At 37.3% G+C, this 18137-nt stretch overlaps 1 protein-coding gene across 4 annotated transcripts in view; it reads right to left on the bottom strand.

The window, feature by feature from the left end:
• The window catches only part of dpy19l3 (dpy-19 like C-mannosyltransferase 3), a 42527-nt gene extending 24639 nt beyond the window's left edge, over positions 1 to 17888 (bottom strand). Inside the window, exons 1-8 of one of the 4 annotated variants that reach the window (XM_062961663.1) lie at positions 17750 to 17888; positions 13471 to 13613; positions 6985 to 7075; positions 5535 to 5656; positions 4738 to 4883; positions 3566 to 3689; positions 2078 to 2212; positions 1490 to 1621 (exon numbers count right to left, since the gene is read on the bottom strand). In XM_062961663.1, coding sequence (XP_062817733.1) covers positions 1490 to 1621; positions 2078 to 2212; positions 3566 to 3689; positions 4738 to 4883; positions 5535 to 5656; positions 6985 to 7075; positions 13471 to 13488 — 768 coding nt within the window. In that variant the 5' untranslated portion in view covers positions 13489 to 13613; positions 17750 to 17888. Of the gene's footprint in view, positions 1 to 1489; positions 1622 to 2077; positions 2213 to 3565; positions 3690 to 4737; positions 4884 to 5534; positions 5706 to 6984; positions 7076 to 10098; positions 10224 to 13470; positions 13614 to 17434; positions 17718 to 17749 lie in introns of those variants that run through there. The other 3 variants (XM_062961664.1, XM_062961662.1, XM_062961665.1) reach the window with 3 other exon arrangements.
• Between the last annotated feature and the right edge of the window lie 249 nt (positions 17889 to 18137).

Genomic DNA, 18137 nt, shown 5'->3' with positions numbered 1-18137 from the left:
TACTGTGTGTACCACTTAGTCAGACCTCTGAATTAGCTGTGGTTTAAAAGTGAAAACTGTGAATAAAGGCAAGGGATCTGTTGCCTTCAGGATTTTTATCTAGAAGTACTATTTAGCATTCAGAATTGATTTCTGGGATTGATTGTTTTCCTGTTTCCCCATTATCCCTTCTTCATTTTGTGTTGTATTTTTTAGATTGTAAGCTTTCAGGCGGGAGCTGTTTTGATTTCCTGTATAATGCTCTGGGAGTCTTTTCAGCTTTAAATGCTTTAAATACTTTGAACGGTTACACAAGACAGCATTGACATTAAGCAATACATTTCAGTGCTGATTAATTAACGTCAGAAAGCTGAATTGCCTTCCTAAGAATTATCTCGAACAAACGTACCTCTCCTACTGAATAGGCCTTTTCATACAGAAATTAATTTTGGTGTATTAAAAAGTAATTAGCATTTTGTGTGTTAGTCAACAGTTAAGATTTCAATGTAGCTCAGCTATCAGCCATGCCATACTGTATTCTTATCTATTTCTGTTCTATAGTATGTTATTTCCTATTCTGTGGCAATTTGGAGTAGAGAGCCGATGCCAATGAAGTAGAGTCACACTCCTGATCAATGTGGTATCTATAGATGGTTAAACAATTTTTGCTATCATTCAAACAAAAATGTTCAAATATTTTGAATTAGGCAATAAGCCACATCTGCTATTTGCATCTCTATCCACAGTGACATTGGCAATATTCACATTGACCCCGGAGATCCCTTTTAGGTTTCTATTAGTATCTATTGATAGATCAGACTGCCATACATTTATCTTATGTTTTAAGATTGTGGCCATTGTCATACCTTGTGACAAAGAAATCCATCAATTAGTAATTATTTGCCTAACAAAAATATTTCTAGCCCTGTTCATGGGGTTATTTGGGACACTGATTCAGAAAATTGCATTCCATAGACTGCATAAGCTCTCGTTTCTTAGATAGGGTTATCATAGTTTCCTATGGGTGAGCAGATGGTGACTGACTAGTATATGGCATATGGTAGACTGGTAGATGGCATATGGTCTGTATCTCAAAGACAAGAGCTGATAGGGGAAAACTGGTGCCATTTTTGGAATCAGCAGATCAAATAGACCAGTGATCTATTGCATAAAGGAAGTCCTTTACTCTGCATGACTTGGTTTTAAGTTCAAATTCTTTTCTTAATCTCAGATGCTATCGGACTGCAACTTCCATTATCCACCCTTAATTGTGCTGGCCAAGACTCATGGGAACCGCAGTCCAATATCATTTGCAGAGTCACACATTCTCAGCCTGGCCATAAACAATAAGACAAGGTGTCCTTGTGACAGTATTGATAAAAGCACAATTATCACAGACAGGTGGGAATTATATTCTGTTCATTTCCTCCTCCCTGTAAAAAAGTAGACAACTGTCTAGTTTATCTCACTTACTAGTTATTTCAAAATAAAAGACAATTCTATGCAGTACCTGTAGTTTCCTGGCTAACAAGGCAGACATATTAAAGCTTATAAGCAGTGATCCTACTATCATGGAGTTGAAGAACTGCAGAACGCAGACAAGAAGCAAACTAGCCACTTGTATCACATAGATCCAGGTAACCTACAAAAAATAGTCATAGAAATAATAATTATTTTATTTCTTACCCGCCTCTCTTCATGTCTCAAAGCGAGTCACAACATAGTCAAAACACACAGACTTTGCAAAAAGTCTATAAAAACACATATTAAAACGTATTTCTATAAAATTGTTGGGTTAGCTGACAATGGACCCCAAAACGGCATGCCTTTTGGCCGAATTGCACACCTCAACAGCAACACTTTTCCCTGGGGAAGAAGAGCGCTATAAAAATTAAATAAATAATAAACACTTCACAGTTTTTCTTTGCATCTTCCATAGTATTATTTCATTAATTTTTTTCAGCACTTAGAATTACTCACGACAGTTGAATGGCAGTATACATCAAATATTACAAAATGTGATTGGTTTCCCATGATTTAAATTAGCCTTAAATGCGCATAACTGGGTGCCACTGAGCCACATCCACCATGAACTCACCTTTTTGCTAGGAAGCAAGTCCAAACAGTCAAGTGTGAATAAAACTAATGCCTGGATCAGCAGCATAAATTGATTAAACTGCCAAGCCAAACTGAAAAGTGAGGTTGATATAAACAATGCGGTCAGTGTCAGTTTCTGGTGGGGGAGAAAGAACAATAGTCAGAACAGCATCTACATTCATAAAAAGGTATCTGTGTATACAGATCTTTCTTCTGTATCTGATTCCTTGAAATTGTTCACTCAGCATTCACAAGTACACTATATTTTTATTGCTGATACCATTCCAACACCCAAACTATTGGGTTGCTGTGAGTTTTCCAGGCTGTATGGACATGTTCCACAATGCTTCTGGAAGATGGTCATACAGCTCGGAAAACTCACAGCAACCCAGTGATTCTGGACATGAAAGCCTTCAACAACACTCAAACCATTGCTCAATACTGTATCTATATTCTGTATAGATTCTGAATATAGGTCTAGTATTCCTTATACAAAATGCTTGAGACCAGAAGTGTTTTGGATTTAAGAATACACTACCTGTATTTACATATACAGACATAATGAGATATCTTGGAGATGAAAATAAAGTCCATATACAACATTCATTTATGAGCCATATATACCGTATACACAAAACTTGAAGGTAATTTTATACAATATTTTTAAATAATTTTGTGGATGAAACAAAGTTTCTGTATATTGAAGTAACAAAAAACAAAGTATTTTGGAAATTCAGATAAGGAATGCTCAACCTGTACATTAGTTCATGTATATATATTTGCATTTAGAAATGGGAATGTGTGTTTTGCTATCCTTTCTGTGTTTCTTTTTTGGCGTTTCTGATGCTATTAATTTTGTGTTGTCACCTACTAAAACACCCTGTCTACATATGGTCTTAAATTATGTTCTGACACCTATATACAATCAAAATCGGGTTTAACTAGAGAAGAAAAAAATTACACTATTCAACAAAACTTGACAAAAATCTGTTCCTGGTTTGAAAATGTTATTTCCTGTTTAATTGTGGGGTTCTTATTTTGAAAGTAGTTGTTCTTCTTCAGAAACTTCATTTTATGGCTGCCACAAATGCTGAATTGCTTGAAACTCTATGAGATATGCACTGAAAAACTAAAGCAAAATATGCTGCAGAATGTCTCTCCTTTTTCCATGTTTTTATGATAGATCCAATTAGGAAATGACATTTATAACTAAGAAACAAAAATTGTGTTACATAGTGTTATTTACATACTCACACACTGTTTATCTTTTTATTCTAACAATCTCATCTATCCCGCCTTACCTATCCAAAGCAAACTATGAGGTTCTTCCCTCATACATTAGAAGCTATCTGTTCTGCTTCACGGCTTGATGGAAAACAGAACAGAGGCCACTCAAGTTCCAATCCAGAACTTTAACCATTACATCTCACTAGTTTTTATTACATTTTAACTAAATATATTTTTTGCTAAATAAAACAAAAAGACTCACTTCATGAGTAGGTCGTAAATGAGTTCTCAATAGGAATGTAATTGCCGCTGTCTGAACAGCAAAGAATGGCAGGGCCCAGTTCTCTCTTAACGGAATGGTGAATTCCACCCGAGTTGTATCTATTCTACACACAAAAAAAGAAAAATTAATAGAAGACCTATGCCCAAAAAGAAGTAAAACTTCAGAACTGAAAATGGAGTTGGAATAGACTATAATTACTTTCATACATAACAGAATGGCATTTATATTTGTATCCAGGTCAATCGGATCAACCACTCCATAATGATTTCTTTTTAAATTCAGATTTCAACCAGATAAACCCTATAGAGAGAAATGTAGTGCTGCTACAAACTAACTCAATTTACACCAATAGTGTGTTTACAATACATTTTAAAGCACTAAATGCAAAAGTCCAACATGTCTAAATTATTTAGTTAAGAAAATATGGCCAACTCCGTTTAATACTCCAAAAATATTATTTGCAGCAAAATACTGTACTATTTTTCATAGCTGATTAAAAGCCAGGTGACTGGTAGCTTATTGACTGTTTGCATCTGTGTTCTATGCAGCTTAGAACACAAACATCATTGATAAATTATTAGCAAATACAATAGAGTCTCACTTATCCAAGCCTCGCTTATCCAAACTTCTGGATTATCCAAGTCATTTTTGTAGTTAGTTTTCAATATATCATGATATTTTGGTGCTAAATTCATAAATACAGTAATTACAACATAACATTACTGCGTATTGAACTACTTTTTCTGTCAAATTTGTTGTATAACATGATGTTTTGGCGCTTAATTTGTAAAATCATAACCTAATTTGATGTTTAATAGGCTTTTCCTTAATCCCGCTTTATTATCCAAGATATTCGCTTATTCAAGCTTCTGCCGGCCCGTTTAGCTTGGATAAGTGAGACTCTACTGTATCTTAAAGTGGCCAAGAAATGTGCTTTTAATGTTTCTTTCTTCATCAGGAGCGGTTGGGAAAAAAAATCTCAAATAAGCTTTTTTGAAATACCCTTTTTAGGCCAAGCTTTTGGTGATCTAACAGCTTCAAATTAAATCCCAATGAACCTTCTTTGCATACCATATTCTGTCTATTCATTATTTCCAAATGGTTCTGGCAAAAGACATATGATTGTGGATGAATTTACCCAATTATCTTACCTGTTTGTGATGTACCAGAAGGCTGCTAATACACCTGAAAGCCATGTTCCACTGAGAAGCCAGCTGGTTACATAAAGTGCAATGACATAAATCGACTGAAGGCCAAATACCGTATAGATATAAAAATATACAGGTTCTAAAAAATTCTGTGAATGGAAGATATATGAGATAGTTAAATACACATTCTTTGTTTTAGTATGAAATGAACTGTATATATCGTTATAAACTTCATTCATTTTATAGTGTAGATGCACCCTAAGGTTGCACTCTTTTAAGTTTAACTGAATAATAATAATAATAATAATAATAATAATAATAATATAATTATAAATATATTATTATTGTTATTATTATTGACACAAAGACAGAGTATGATACAATAAATGAGATATTTATGTTGGATTTCGTATCACAGAATCACAAATCAAACACTTCCCAAGCGTATTATTATTATTATTATTATTATTATTATTATTATCATCCCATTTGAGTCTCCACAAGGAGACTCGAAGCGGCTTATGTTAAAAGCAATCTGATACAACTTAAAATCTAAAAATATACAAACAATAAAATTGACTCATTTCTAAATAAATATGGACATGATTATATTATAAAACTGCAATACTATTATCACCTTAATGAAATCTACCAGCTCAAGTGTGAGTTCTTTTAGAGAGAACAAGCTCAGGACTACATTACAGATATAATGGTCAATGGGAATAGGACTCATGCCTTACTTAAATGTGGGATTAAGATCACTGTGCTCATTTGTCAGAAACGGGTAATGCAATGTGTACCTTCACTTGAAAAACTGTATACAGAATGCTGAGAAATACTTCTTGGTAAACATTCATTCTTTCAAGTATGTTAATTGTCCTCATGGATTCGGTTTTATTGTCATAAATCAAGCCATGTATACCTGTATGGTAAGAGGAAAGCATGCCTACTTATTTCAATGGTGAAGACTTCTACAAAAGAGAATGGACAGAATTAGAAATGAAATCAGTCGGTAAATTGATACCAGGTCACCATGAAAATATCAAAGAAGGCAGAAGTCAAAAGACTAAAGCAGGCCTTTTGTCAAGTTAGACCAAGAAAAGAATTCTCTGTTGATTTGTACTACTTCTAAACATTTCTCTTTGGTGAAAGGCTATGCTCATGCATGGGTCATTAAAAAGCAAGAGTGATCTCTCATGCCTAAGTATGGAGATATGTTTGTTCCTTTATATAGCCAACAAACAGAAAATTCAGACAGCCTGAAAACTACAGGAGAACTGTTTGCAGAGATGTATATAAGGCAGCGTTCTAAAACATCCAGAAAACTCCAGATACCACAAGAGTTAAAGGATAATTAGACACTTTATCCTGGGGCCAATCATTCTGGATGTTCCTGACACTGCTGACAGTATTTACTTTGGAATTATAGTGTATATAGTCAGGCAGAGCCTATGTCAATATTAACTTGGCAGCTGCTGCAATAAGTAAAGTAGGGTCTGGCTATTATCTCATCACACATTCAACATTTTATTGGCACTGCACTGCTGAGAAACTATACTTTCCTTCTAACAGACCCATTCTTTTGCCATCTGATGTGCCCCTGCCTGTGACTTTTGGGGTACCATCTGAGTTTTTCCTGGCAAGGTGAAAACACAGGAGATGGCAGAGAAGGCAGAAACACAAAATCAAAAGGCAGGCAGTTTGTAGGAATCAGACACTCCACATGAAATGATCTCACAAATGGTCACTGCACAAATGGCGTCAACTTAGCAATCCTCTCAGGGTGACCACCAGGACCAAAGCAAGGTGCCAGGCCGACAAAGGGAACAGGCAAATAGAATTGGAGGGCGATAATGTACATGCACCCTGAGTAATGCCGTTTATATCTTTACGTTTTCCCTCTCTGTCTGACCCTGTTATACAGTATTGTTGTGCTTATGAGGTGCACGTATACCACATTATGGGAGAAAAGGGAGAATATAGATGTCTGTTATAACAATTAATATTCACTCCTAGCCAACAAGGCCAAGAGTGAAGTGTGATGTGTGGCCCAGCTCTGATGTGCAGCCAAGTGATGATGATGATGACAATAACATTGTCACCGGGACTTATTTCAAAATTCCAGTAACAGGATTTTATGATGGGGGTAAAAACTCTGCAACAACCTTCAAAATCAGAAAAGTCAACTGGAGAGACATTTTTACTTTACACAGTTCAGAATCAAAGACTGAAAGAAAAATGTTACAACACCTAGTTGAATTGACGGTGCCTGCAGCATCTGTTTGTAGTAGGAGTAGTAGAGGCCACATTCTGTTCTGAATGAAATCTCTCGCTCTACCTCCTGTAAGGAAACAAACTAGTTGAAAGACAAAAGAAGACTTGCATTCATCAGCTGACTTCCTGTGATCCTAAATGGTCTGCAAAGTGGCTATAAGGGAAATGGGGGGGACACATTTAGCCCTGTTCTTGGTTCTTTGAAAATAAAGGGGGGGGGGGGGGGAGAGACCCTTCAAAGTCTGATGGGAGAGCCATGGCCCACCCTGACATACTCAATGCAGGATCAAGTTTGAATCTAATCTCAAACTGTTTTTACTCTTTGATTATATTGGTTTGGTTTTTAATTTTATTTGGTGTTACTTTAAAAAAAAGTTGTGTATGTTAATGTAGTAGAAGTGTATAAACCTTTCTATCAAGATGTTGCATAACATTATTATTATTATTATTATTATTATTATTATTATTATTATTATTATTATTATTATTATTATTATTACCCCACCTTTTCGCTCCACAAGGAGACTCAAAGCGGCTTACATTAACATGGTTTTTGTTCCTGGGTTATACATGTTATTTCCTAATCGGTTCTCTCATAATGGAAAAAGTTTATTCAACTGAAAAAACTTTGTTTTTGCAGGAGGGACATCCCACACTACATTTTGTTCTAGTTTTTCAATGAATATCTTATTGAGTCTCAATCAACTCAACATACAGGTAGATCGTGGTAGCCACACAAACAAAGATTCTGGAGTAGAACAACTACTTTCAAAGGAAGTACCACACAATTAAACAGGAAATAACACTTTCAAACTAGGAAGATTTTTTTTCCACATTTTGTTACATAGTGTAATCAAAGTAAAATTTCTATCACACATTGTGAGCTTGGAAAAGAAGTTTTTGTACTATAATCCTGCAGGCAACATGGCCCTGACCCTATGAGTTAGGAAATTGCAGGAGCTGTTTCCCAGGAAAGTAACTTTTCCAAACTCCAAATATTAAATGAGGGTTTTGAGACAAGCCAAATGAAGTAGAGGGGATGACAGATGGTCCATACCACATCAATTGTGAGCTAATGTTCTGTAGCATACTAAATGGTTTTGGTAGCAGTGCAAGTTCAGTAAAAACTCAGAAATGCTGCAAGTTCCGTTCCTGTTTCTCCTGGTGCAGAATGACAGGCGAATGTACCTGATGTCCCCATGTTAGCTACACATCCTCTGGAATTATTAATTATTAATTATTAACATATTAAAATGGTTGGTCCCTGAGAAGTCTTGGAATTTAGTTTGGAAGACTGGGCATAGAGGGGGATCTCATTAGCAAGGATGCATCAAATAGAAATGATTAATTCGGAAGCCTGGCACCAGCTGTTTTCAACCAAATGCCATCTTTTATGAGGCAAACACTACTGTTTTACATCTGTTTCACACTAAGATAACATCTGCTTTCCTTATACAAAACACATTTCCAGTCCTATAGAAAATAGTATTTTTCTTATAACCTCATGTTGGTGAAACGGCCATAGCTTTAGGTTAATAGTTTAAGAAAACAATTTAAATAGTATACATTTTATATATGCAACGTAGACTATAGAGGATCCTCTGTATTCATGGATTCAACCATTCAAGGTTCTCCCCCCTCCAAAAAAAATCCAAATAGCAAACCGTGGTTGGGACTCTCTCTATATATTTTGTTTGAAAATCTTAACAGAAAAGGGGAGAAAAGTGAAAAGATATGGGTATTAAAATAGCCTAAACTAAGTATCATGCTTTCAACAAACATACAGAAATAATTCTTATACAGTCAATCTCAGGTACATTTACTCTTTACTGAAAATAAAGAATTCCGCAGCTGGAAAGTTTAACTGGGAAACTGGGACTCACCTTCCCCCTTGGCCATAGTAAATCATTCTTTCAATGCCTCAGTCTCAGGAATAAGACAGAGTATAAATCTAAATAAATTGATCATAAGCATATTTTTTCTAACAAAAGACTGGAGGAAATGCCAGCTTATATCTTGGCATTATAGACTTACAAGAACCAGAAACAGCATAAAAGTGTGGTTATAATTAGCTCTTTATTTGGTATAAATCATTTCCTTTTTCTCTCTATGGAAAGAGTATGACTTTAAAGTACCAAGTGATTGACCCAATATGCACTCTTCTCTTGGCAAAGTTTCTAACACCATTCCTGCTCTGATTTATTCTGCAAGATCCGACAATAAATTGCAATTGCGTTGACCCTAATAGCAAGTTAAAGATAAAATAGGTGCTATTAACATGACATCATTCGATGAAAATACTTTAATGTACCACATCATGAATTCCATTGCTATGGAATTTGATCCTATCCGGCTGCCGAAAAAACCACTGGTATGTTGGCTGGGTCTATAATAAGTGTATGCTTTATAATATGAACCAAAGAAATCCACATCATGACAATACAATAGCACTACTCTAACAATTGGAAGACTTGAGCCCCAGCCACACTGTCATGTAATGCAGTTTGCAACTGCATGATATGATCAGGGAAGATTCATATAATGCGGTTTACCTGCATTGAATTGCATTATATCACTGTACATACGCTGACCATATAATGCAGTTTCAATTTTGATTTGTTTTACTGATGATATCAGTGGTTGCCCACGGCATCTGAAATGAACCCTATCTGAAGGAAACTTCAAGGGGTGGGTTTTTTTTGTTCCTTTTTCATTTTACTTTCATCAAAAATCACATTTAAGGTTTTTAGTTACTTCCATAATTAGATAATATATGATTTAAAACAATAATGTATATGAAGTTGGTTAAAGCTTGACCAATACTGGATTCCTTCCTACAAACAGCTATGTGGAAATATATATGAATTTTGGTTGATACTTTCTGTCAACTGTCTGCTGTATGCCTCCTGAATAAGTTGTCAAGGTAACATCTGATGTGATTGATAGCTTAAAACAATAAAATGATTGGTATAGAAGAAAAAGGTAATGTTATGGTAGATGTGGAAAGATCTGCTGAAAAACATTGACTGCCAAAGTACCATGAAAACAAATTCAGCATCATCCACACAGTGATTATAATAATTTCATTACCTTGATGTTGGAAAACCACAGATCATTTTCATGCAACGTAGCAACATAAACGGAAGTAAGAATTGCGAGGGAAATACCAATGATTCCACCAACGGGGGACGAAAGTTTTTTCCAAAGTTTTCTACCTGCAAAAGATTGTTCTTGTTTGTATGTATTGTCTGATATTTCTTCCTCCAAAATGTATAAGACTACTACGCTCTCTCCTGATATTACAGATAATAGAAACCATAGAATCAGCAAGGGAAGTACCAGCAGAGCTTATGTAGTTTGTTTTTACTAGCCAGGCAAGTCCTTTATACTGCAACATTTTATTGTTTTATAGGTTTATTGCTCCAGATTCTGGAATTGAAGGCTACATCCCAGAAGCTCTTCAGGAGATCAAAGCTTTACTCCAAAGCTTTAGTCCAACTATTCCAAACTAGCTGAGAAACTTCTGCCGGGCAGGTGAATCTATTTACAGCAGTATTTTATTGTTTGGTTATTATTTTTAAATAGGAAAAAACATTAAAAGATGTAATGTTTAAACTATTTAGAGACTAGAAAATTCTAGCATTAGAACATTCACTTTATTTTAACATTGTAAAGATAGTGTCAGTGTTATAAAGTAATTTAAGTGCTGGACAAGGATTCAGGAGAACATAACGCAAATAATCACAATAATAATAATAATAATAATAATAATAATAATAATAATAATAATAATGATAATAATCACAATAATCACATAGCCATGGAAAGCCCCTTCTACACTGCTATATAAAATCCAGATTATCTGCTTTGAACTGGATTATATGGCAGTGTAGACTCATATAACCTAGTTCAAAGCAGTTAATTTGGATTATCTGCTTTGATAATCTGGATTATTTGGAAGTGTAGAAGGGGCTTTACATTCCCTAGCAAACTCCTTTTGAAGAAATTTTGTCTTAAGGTTGTCATATGTCGGAAATTAAGAGGCATACGATACCAACAACAAGATGGCTTGCAACAGAACAAAAGCAGGGTTGTTGTGTGTTTTCCGGGGTGTGTGGCCATATTCCAGAAGCATTCTCTCCCGACGTTTCGCCCACATCTATCCTCTGAGGATGCCTGCCATAGATGTGGGTGAAACGTCAGGAGAGAATGCTTCTGGAACATGGCCATACACCCCAGAAAACACACAACAACCCTGTGATTCCGGCCATGAAAGCCTTCGACAAGAATCAAAGGAATCTTAAAACCACTAAAAAGAGCCTGCTAATTCTCAAGAAGTTGAATTTGAAGAACCAAGTAATAAGGGGTTGTCTGCTCACTGAAGGGGCACTGCATGAGAAAACTGAAAGATGTTCTTCTATTTGCACAACCTCTTTTGTCGAAGGTTTTCATGGTATTGTTGAAGGCTTTTGCAGCCAGAATCACTGGGGTGTTGGTGGTTTCCAGGCTGTATGGCTGTGTTCTAGTAGCATTTTTTCCTGAAACATCAGGAGAAAATGTTGCTAGAACACAGCCATACAGCTCACAAAACACACAACACTCCGTTGTTTTGAAGCCTCATTTCCAGCTGCCCCAGAGACTAGGTAAACAGCTACACTGACCACTAAATATGGAAGGGTCCCGCATCAGCTCTGTGGCTTTGACCTGTGAAACTCAATGCTAGGGGATACTTTGAATTTCCGGCCATTCTGAGACAGAACCAGCTGCAACCGTTTACACTGCGAATGAAGAGGTTATTCTAATAATAAAAAATAATACACCATACAATGTCCAATGAATTCTGGTTTGAAAGGAATTTTTTAAATCAAAAAGGTACTTTAGATTTTCTTCATTGTGTACATTTTTTTCACAAATTGCTTTTAAATGTTTGTAATATTTGACTGAATGAAATTAGTATTGAAATTAGTAATTAAAATAGTGTAAGAATTGTGTGTGCTATGATATTTCTACTGTGTTTTTTTGCATTCTTCACCCCAGTTATAAAAACAGCTATAGCACTTTAAAATGGTATTTCTTCACAAGCCTATATAATTTTACAGCTTGATAAATTGTTTTTCTTCTGATTGTCAGCTTCAACTAATTTTCTCATTGGGGATGCTGAATGTTGAAAGAAGCAACATGCTCTTTCTTATACTTATTATGACTTCTGCACATTGCTTGTGTGCTCGCTATTCCATCTATGATTAAGCTGATTTATGCTGTGACCTTTCCCCAATAAAAGTTTAGTAAAACTGTACAGAATCTTAAAATAATTTTGATAACCATCACTTATTTGAAATCCTTTGGAACATTGCAGGCGTCATGCTTCCTAATATAGTACAGTGATGGTTCTGTTGAATATTCAGTAGTCTGATAATCTACAATTTCTCGTAAGTTAGCCGATCAAGGCATTCTCTGATAATAATACCCAATTACAAGTGATGCTTTTCTGACACTGAAATAGCAAAACTACACAGCTGATCCACAAGTGAAGGTGAATCGCCATTTTCTATATTTAGACAGTAGTCTTTTGTGAACACTATTTTTTATTTGGAATAATTATATTTCTCATATTTTTCTACTGTAGTAACATTATTTCAAGAAAGAGCCAATTTTCAATAACTCTTGATAAAAGATGAGCCCAAAATTGGATTAAAACCCATTTAAGCAAAAACTGCAGGGCAGCTACTCCCTTATTAACAGCACACACACCTCACAAATATGCAGAGCATCTCAAAAATTATGTAAATTCTTTAACAGTTAATCATGGAATCATAACATTGGAGGAGACCACAATAGCCATTTAGCCCAATCCCATACAGGAATAAATAAACAAAACAGAGGCCATCTAGCCTCTGTTTAAAAACCACTGAATCAGGAGACCCCACCAGCCTAATCCACTGTCGAACAGTTCTTAATGTCAGAAGATTTTCCCTAAAGTTTAGGTGGATTCTTCACCTGTCATCTGAATCTGTTACTCTGTAACTTGGGGCTTATCTACCAGCCACATACTTCAAATAAGGGCACCGATCTTCCTTATTGTTTAATGTTGTGAATTGCTGGAGAATTGTTGTGCATTTTGTAGCCCATGATGGTGGGGCCTTAGTCCCCAGAACAGCCGAAAAATCTTACAAATATAAAAATTAGGTTCCGTTTCCCAATCATTTCCCCTTTCTAACAGCACCCTAATCCCCAACCTGTTAAGTAAGCAAGGGTTGAAGACATAAAAATCAATGCAGTGCTTTGTAAATAAACTACTAACTTCTGGAAATTATAATGGACATCAAGTTAAAAACAATGTGGAATACTGATTAGGAAGGACTTACTCTATCATGATTAATATTGGCATTCATGTAATGACATTTCAAAAATAAACCTGAAACTATCTTACTTTAAACAAACAAGTAAACAAATTATACCTACCAGGCACAACTTTCCCATTAAGTTTCCAGTTTTTCTCTTGTGATAGACATTCTTCTGCAACTTCTGTAGATTTTGTTCCCTTTCTCTGTCGAATAGTTGTCATGATGTCACTAACCTTCATGCATTATACTTCAAGCTCGTTCCTAAATGCACATATAGAAAATAATATGGAAGTTAATTTATCCATTTGTTTAACAGCCTGTCAGTTGTACTACTCCCCTTTAAATGTAGGGACATAGACACAGAAACTTAAGATGAAATTATTAATAAAATGAATATTGTAGGATCAAAACACTGTCAAGGTAACACTCAGATCAGTAACTGTTAGGTCAGCTTGGTAATTTGAAGTCAGAGACGAAAGATTTAAGGCCAGTTATTTAATGCCTCCTTATGTCTTGCATACTATTAATACTTTGGGTATATTTTCCAGCAATTTGTCATTCCATATGGCTGGATCTTCAAATAAGAATTTCCGTGTTTTTTGTGTCATAGCTGTGAAACTTATCTGGGCACAGAATTTGGGTATTTTGAATGCTGAATAGTCAATAATAAAGCAGGAATGTTGTTTGCATTTGAACCATCCAAATCATCCAACTCAAATTAAAATCATCACCTAATAAGAATTTGTGATAAAGGCAATTGAACCCAATTGTGAAAGGTCCTTCCCACTTGAACTCTTTCCAACAAGATCCTGTAGAAAATGCAAACCATGGATCCCATATGTGCAATAATAGTGCGCACCTTACCTGTATGTTTTTATTCTTCTAAAAAGCACAACAAATGAAAGATATGCAACCACAGAGGATGAGACAGATTAAGAGGTCATGTTAAGGAAAAATATAATGCATAAAGTAGCATATGATGAGTACATAAAGGAGAAAGGTATATCCAGGAGTTTTGATACAAATGGAGTACAGGTCAAGGTATGAAGATACTGAATACAAAGGAGTGTGGTTTGCAGTTATTTGGAGGACAAAGAAAGTATAATTAATACACCAAGCAACATAAAAAAGTGTACAGGCCTTTTGAGGTAGGAGCAAAAAGAGAAAAATTATAATAAGTGTGTGAGAAAAGAAGAAGCAGATGGTTGCATATGTATAAGGCATGACGAAGGTAGACAGGATATGAAAACCAGAGCAAATTTCCGAAATACATCCAAGACTTCCTGAATATGTTGGGGTCATAGCCAATGAAGTTAGTGATAATGCTCTGCTTCTGCCCACACTTTGAGGGCCCTTCCACACAGCCATATAAACCAGAATATCAAGGCAGAAAATCCCACAATATCTGCTTTTAAACTGGGATATCTGAGTCCACACAGCCATATATTCCAGTTCAAAGCAGATAATGTGGGGTTTTATTCAGCTATGTGGAAGGGACCCGTTTCCCCAAAGCCTCTTTTTCTATCCTAGGTGAAGAATAACAGCCCTTCCACACAGCCCTATACCCCAGAATATCAAGGCAGAAAGTCCCACATTATCTGAGTGTGGACTCAGATATCCCAGTTCAGAGCAGATGTTGTGGGATTTTCTGCCTTGATATTATGGGATATAGGGCTGTGTGGAAGGGCCCTTAGCTGATGTTTTACCATTATTACACTGCACTTTATTGTTCATTTTAATTGTGAAATTACCTGTCTCCATTTTGGTATTTTCTGCACTTTGCCCAGGATCTATGAATTTAGTCCCCTGATTTTAATATTGCATGATTCATGCTCATTTTAATGATTGTTTTTACTGATGTCGATGTTTTTATTAGGTTAATTGTGTTATGGCTTTGTGATTGGTTTTTTGATTGTTGTATCGGGCATGGCCCCATGTGAGCCGCCACGAGTCCCTTCGGGGAGATGGGGCGGGGTATAAAAATAAAGTTATTATTATTATATTATTAGCTGCTAGAATCCACACTTGTCACACTAAAGACTCTGCCAGGAAAAAATGAGTTGACAATTTTAATGGGAAAAGAAGTAGATGCTTTCAATGCTCAAAAAGCATGTGGGTATAAATGTCCACACAGGACTAGTGGAGGCATATGCCACATGAGAAAAAAATACACTAGGGGCTCTTCCACACAGCCATAAAACCCAGAATATCAAGGCAGAAAATCCCAGATTATCTGCTTTGAACTGGGTTATCCGAGTCCATACTCAGGAAGGAGACGTCCACACTCAGATAATGTGGGATTTTCTGCCTTGATATTCTGGGATATAGGGCTGTGTGGAAGGGCCCTCAGATCTTCAAAGCAGATATTGTGGGATTAAAGGTAAAGGTTTCCCCTGATGTTAAGTCCAGTCGTGACCGACTCTGGGGGTTGGTGCTCATCTCCATTTCTAAGCCGAAGAGCCGGCATTGTCCATAGACATCTCTGGGTCATGTGGCCGGCATGACTGCAAGGAGTGCCGTTACCTTCCCGCCGGAGCGGTACCTATTGATCTACTCACATTGGCATGTTTTCGAACTGCTAGGTTGGCAGGAGCTTGAGCTAACAGCGGGTGCTCACGCCGCTCCTACCCTGTTTCCCCAAAAATAAGACATCCCCGAAAAATAAGACCTAGTAGAAGTTTTGCTGAACTGCTAAATATAAGGCCTCCCCCAAAAGTAAGACCTAGCAACGTTTTTGTTTGGAAGCATCCCCAGTGCCTGCGAAACAGAACACCAGAGCATGCAGGATTGGTAAATGTACATACCAGCTATACATGGAAATAATGGTAGTAACAAGAAATTCTTGATAGGATTCAGAGTTTGTCTGGTTATGCTGGTTTGTGATGACAACTACAGTACAGTATATAATAAATGTTCATTTTTTGTTCAACAATAAATGTGTATTCTTCTTCATGGAAAAATAAGACATCCCCTGAAAATAAGACCTAGCACATCTTTGGGAGCAAAAATTAATATAAGACACTGTCTTATTTTCGGGGAAATACGGTAGGGTTTGAACCTGGGACCTTTCGGTCTCCAGCTCAGTGCTTTAACGCACTTTGCCACCGGGGCTCCTTATTGTGGAATTATCTGCCTTGATAAAAGGTAAAGGTTTCCCCTGATGTTAAGTCCAGTCGTGACCAACTCTGGGGGTTGGTGCTCATCTCCATTTCTAAGCTGAAGAGCCGGCGTTGTCCATAGACATCTCTAGGTCATGTGGCCGGCATGATTGCATGGAACGTCGTTACCTTCCCGCAGGAGCTGTACCTATTGATCTACTCACATTTGCATGTTTTCCAACTGCTAGGTTGGCAGGAGCTGGCGATAATAGCGGGCGCTCATTCCGCTCCCGGGATTTGAACCTAGGACTTTTTGGTCTGCAAGTTCAGCAGCTCAGCGCTTTAACACACTGTGCCACCAGGGGCTGCCTTGATATTCTGGGTTATATGTATGGCTGTGTGGAAGGGCTCTAAAACTACACTGAAATATAATCAGTGCCTGGGCTGTGGCTGCAGCCAGCTGAGACCAATCACTCTGACCAAGCGGTCATGAGTTCGAGGCCAGCTCGGAGCCTGCGTTTGTCTCTGTCTTTGTTCTATGTTAAGGCATTGAATGTTTGCCTTATATGTGTAATGTGATCCTCCCTGAGTCCCCTTCGGGGTGAGGAGGGCGGAATATAAATACAGTAGAGTCTCACTTATCCAACATAAATGGGCCAGCAGAACGTTGGATAAGTGAATATGTTGGATAATAAGGAGGGATTAAGGAAATGCGTATTAAACGCCAAATTAGGTTATGATTTTACAAATTAAGCACCAAAACATCATGTTATACAACAAATTTGACAGAAAAAGTAGTTGGATAATCCAGAATGTTGGATAAGCGAGTGTTGGATAAGTGAGACTCTACTGTACTGTAAACAAATAAATAAATAAATAATCCAGTTCAAAGCAGATAATCTGGATTTTACTTGGCAGTGTAGAAAGGGCCTCAAAGCAGTGAAAGCAAACGAAAGTCAATTTGAGACCTAAAAGTAAGCAAACCTTGGAATGTAACGACAGGTGAACGGTAGAGAACGGCAGCCGAATCCTTAAAGGCTGGAGGAGGGGATGCCAGATAGAACAAACGAAAACAGAGGCCTCTCCCTGTCTCTTTCTCTCTCGCTCCGTGAGGGCCATTCCGGATTGAAGAGACAGAATAAGGCGATGGGGGAGGAAGGCGGCGTGAGGAGAGGGCTGGGCCTGCCAGCGCCGCCATGGAGCCCTTCTTTTTCTTCACCCCGAGCGAGGCCTGGCCTTCCTTCCCTCCCTCCTTCCCTCCCTCCCCGACACCTCCTTCCCCGCGAGGCCTTTATTTACCTCTCTGTCTTCGAAGGGAAGAGGAAGGGCTCGGGCGGAGGAAGGAGACGTCGCCACCGAAGCCTCCATTCAAAGGAAGGAGGGAAGGATGCTTTGGCGCCTCCCTTTGGGCGGCCTGACGGGAGGAGGAGGAGGAGGGCCCAAAGGACCATGTTTGCATACACTCCTAGAGTTGGAAGAGACCAGATTTCCCCTGCCGTGAAGGAAATGCGTAATGACAGCATACCCGACAGATGGCCATCCAACTCCTGTTGAAAGAGCTTCCACCACACTCCAAGGCAGAGAGTTCCACTGCTGAACAGTCAGGAAGGGCTTCCTAATGTTCAATGGAATCTCCTTTCCTGTGCATGTTGTAATTGACCACCTTGAATAGGTAAAGGTAAAGGTC

This window comes from Anolis carolinensis, unplaced genomic scaffold (genome assembly GCF_035594765.1).
Source record: "Anolis carolinensis isolate JA03-04 unplaced genomic scaffold, rAnoCar3.1.pri scaffold_9, whole genome shotgun sequence".
Lineage (NCBI taxonomy): Eukaryota > Metazoa > Chordata > Lepidosauria > Squamata > Dactyloidae > Anolis > Anolis carolinensis.
This window is presented reverse-complemented; position numbering and strand designations above follow the sequence as displayed.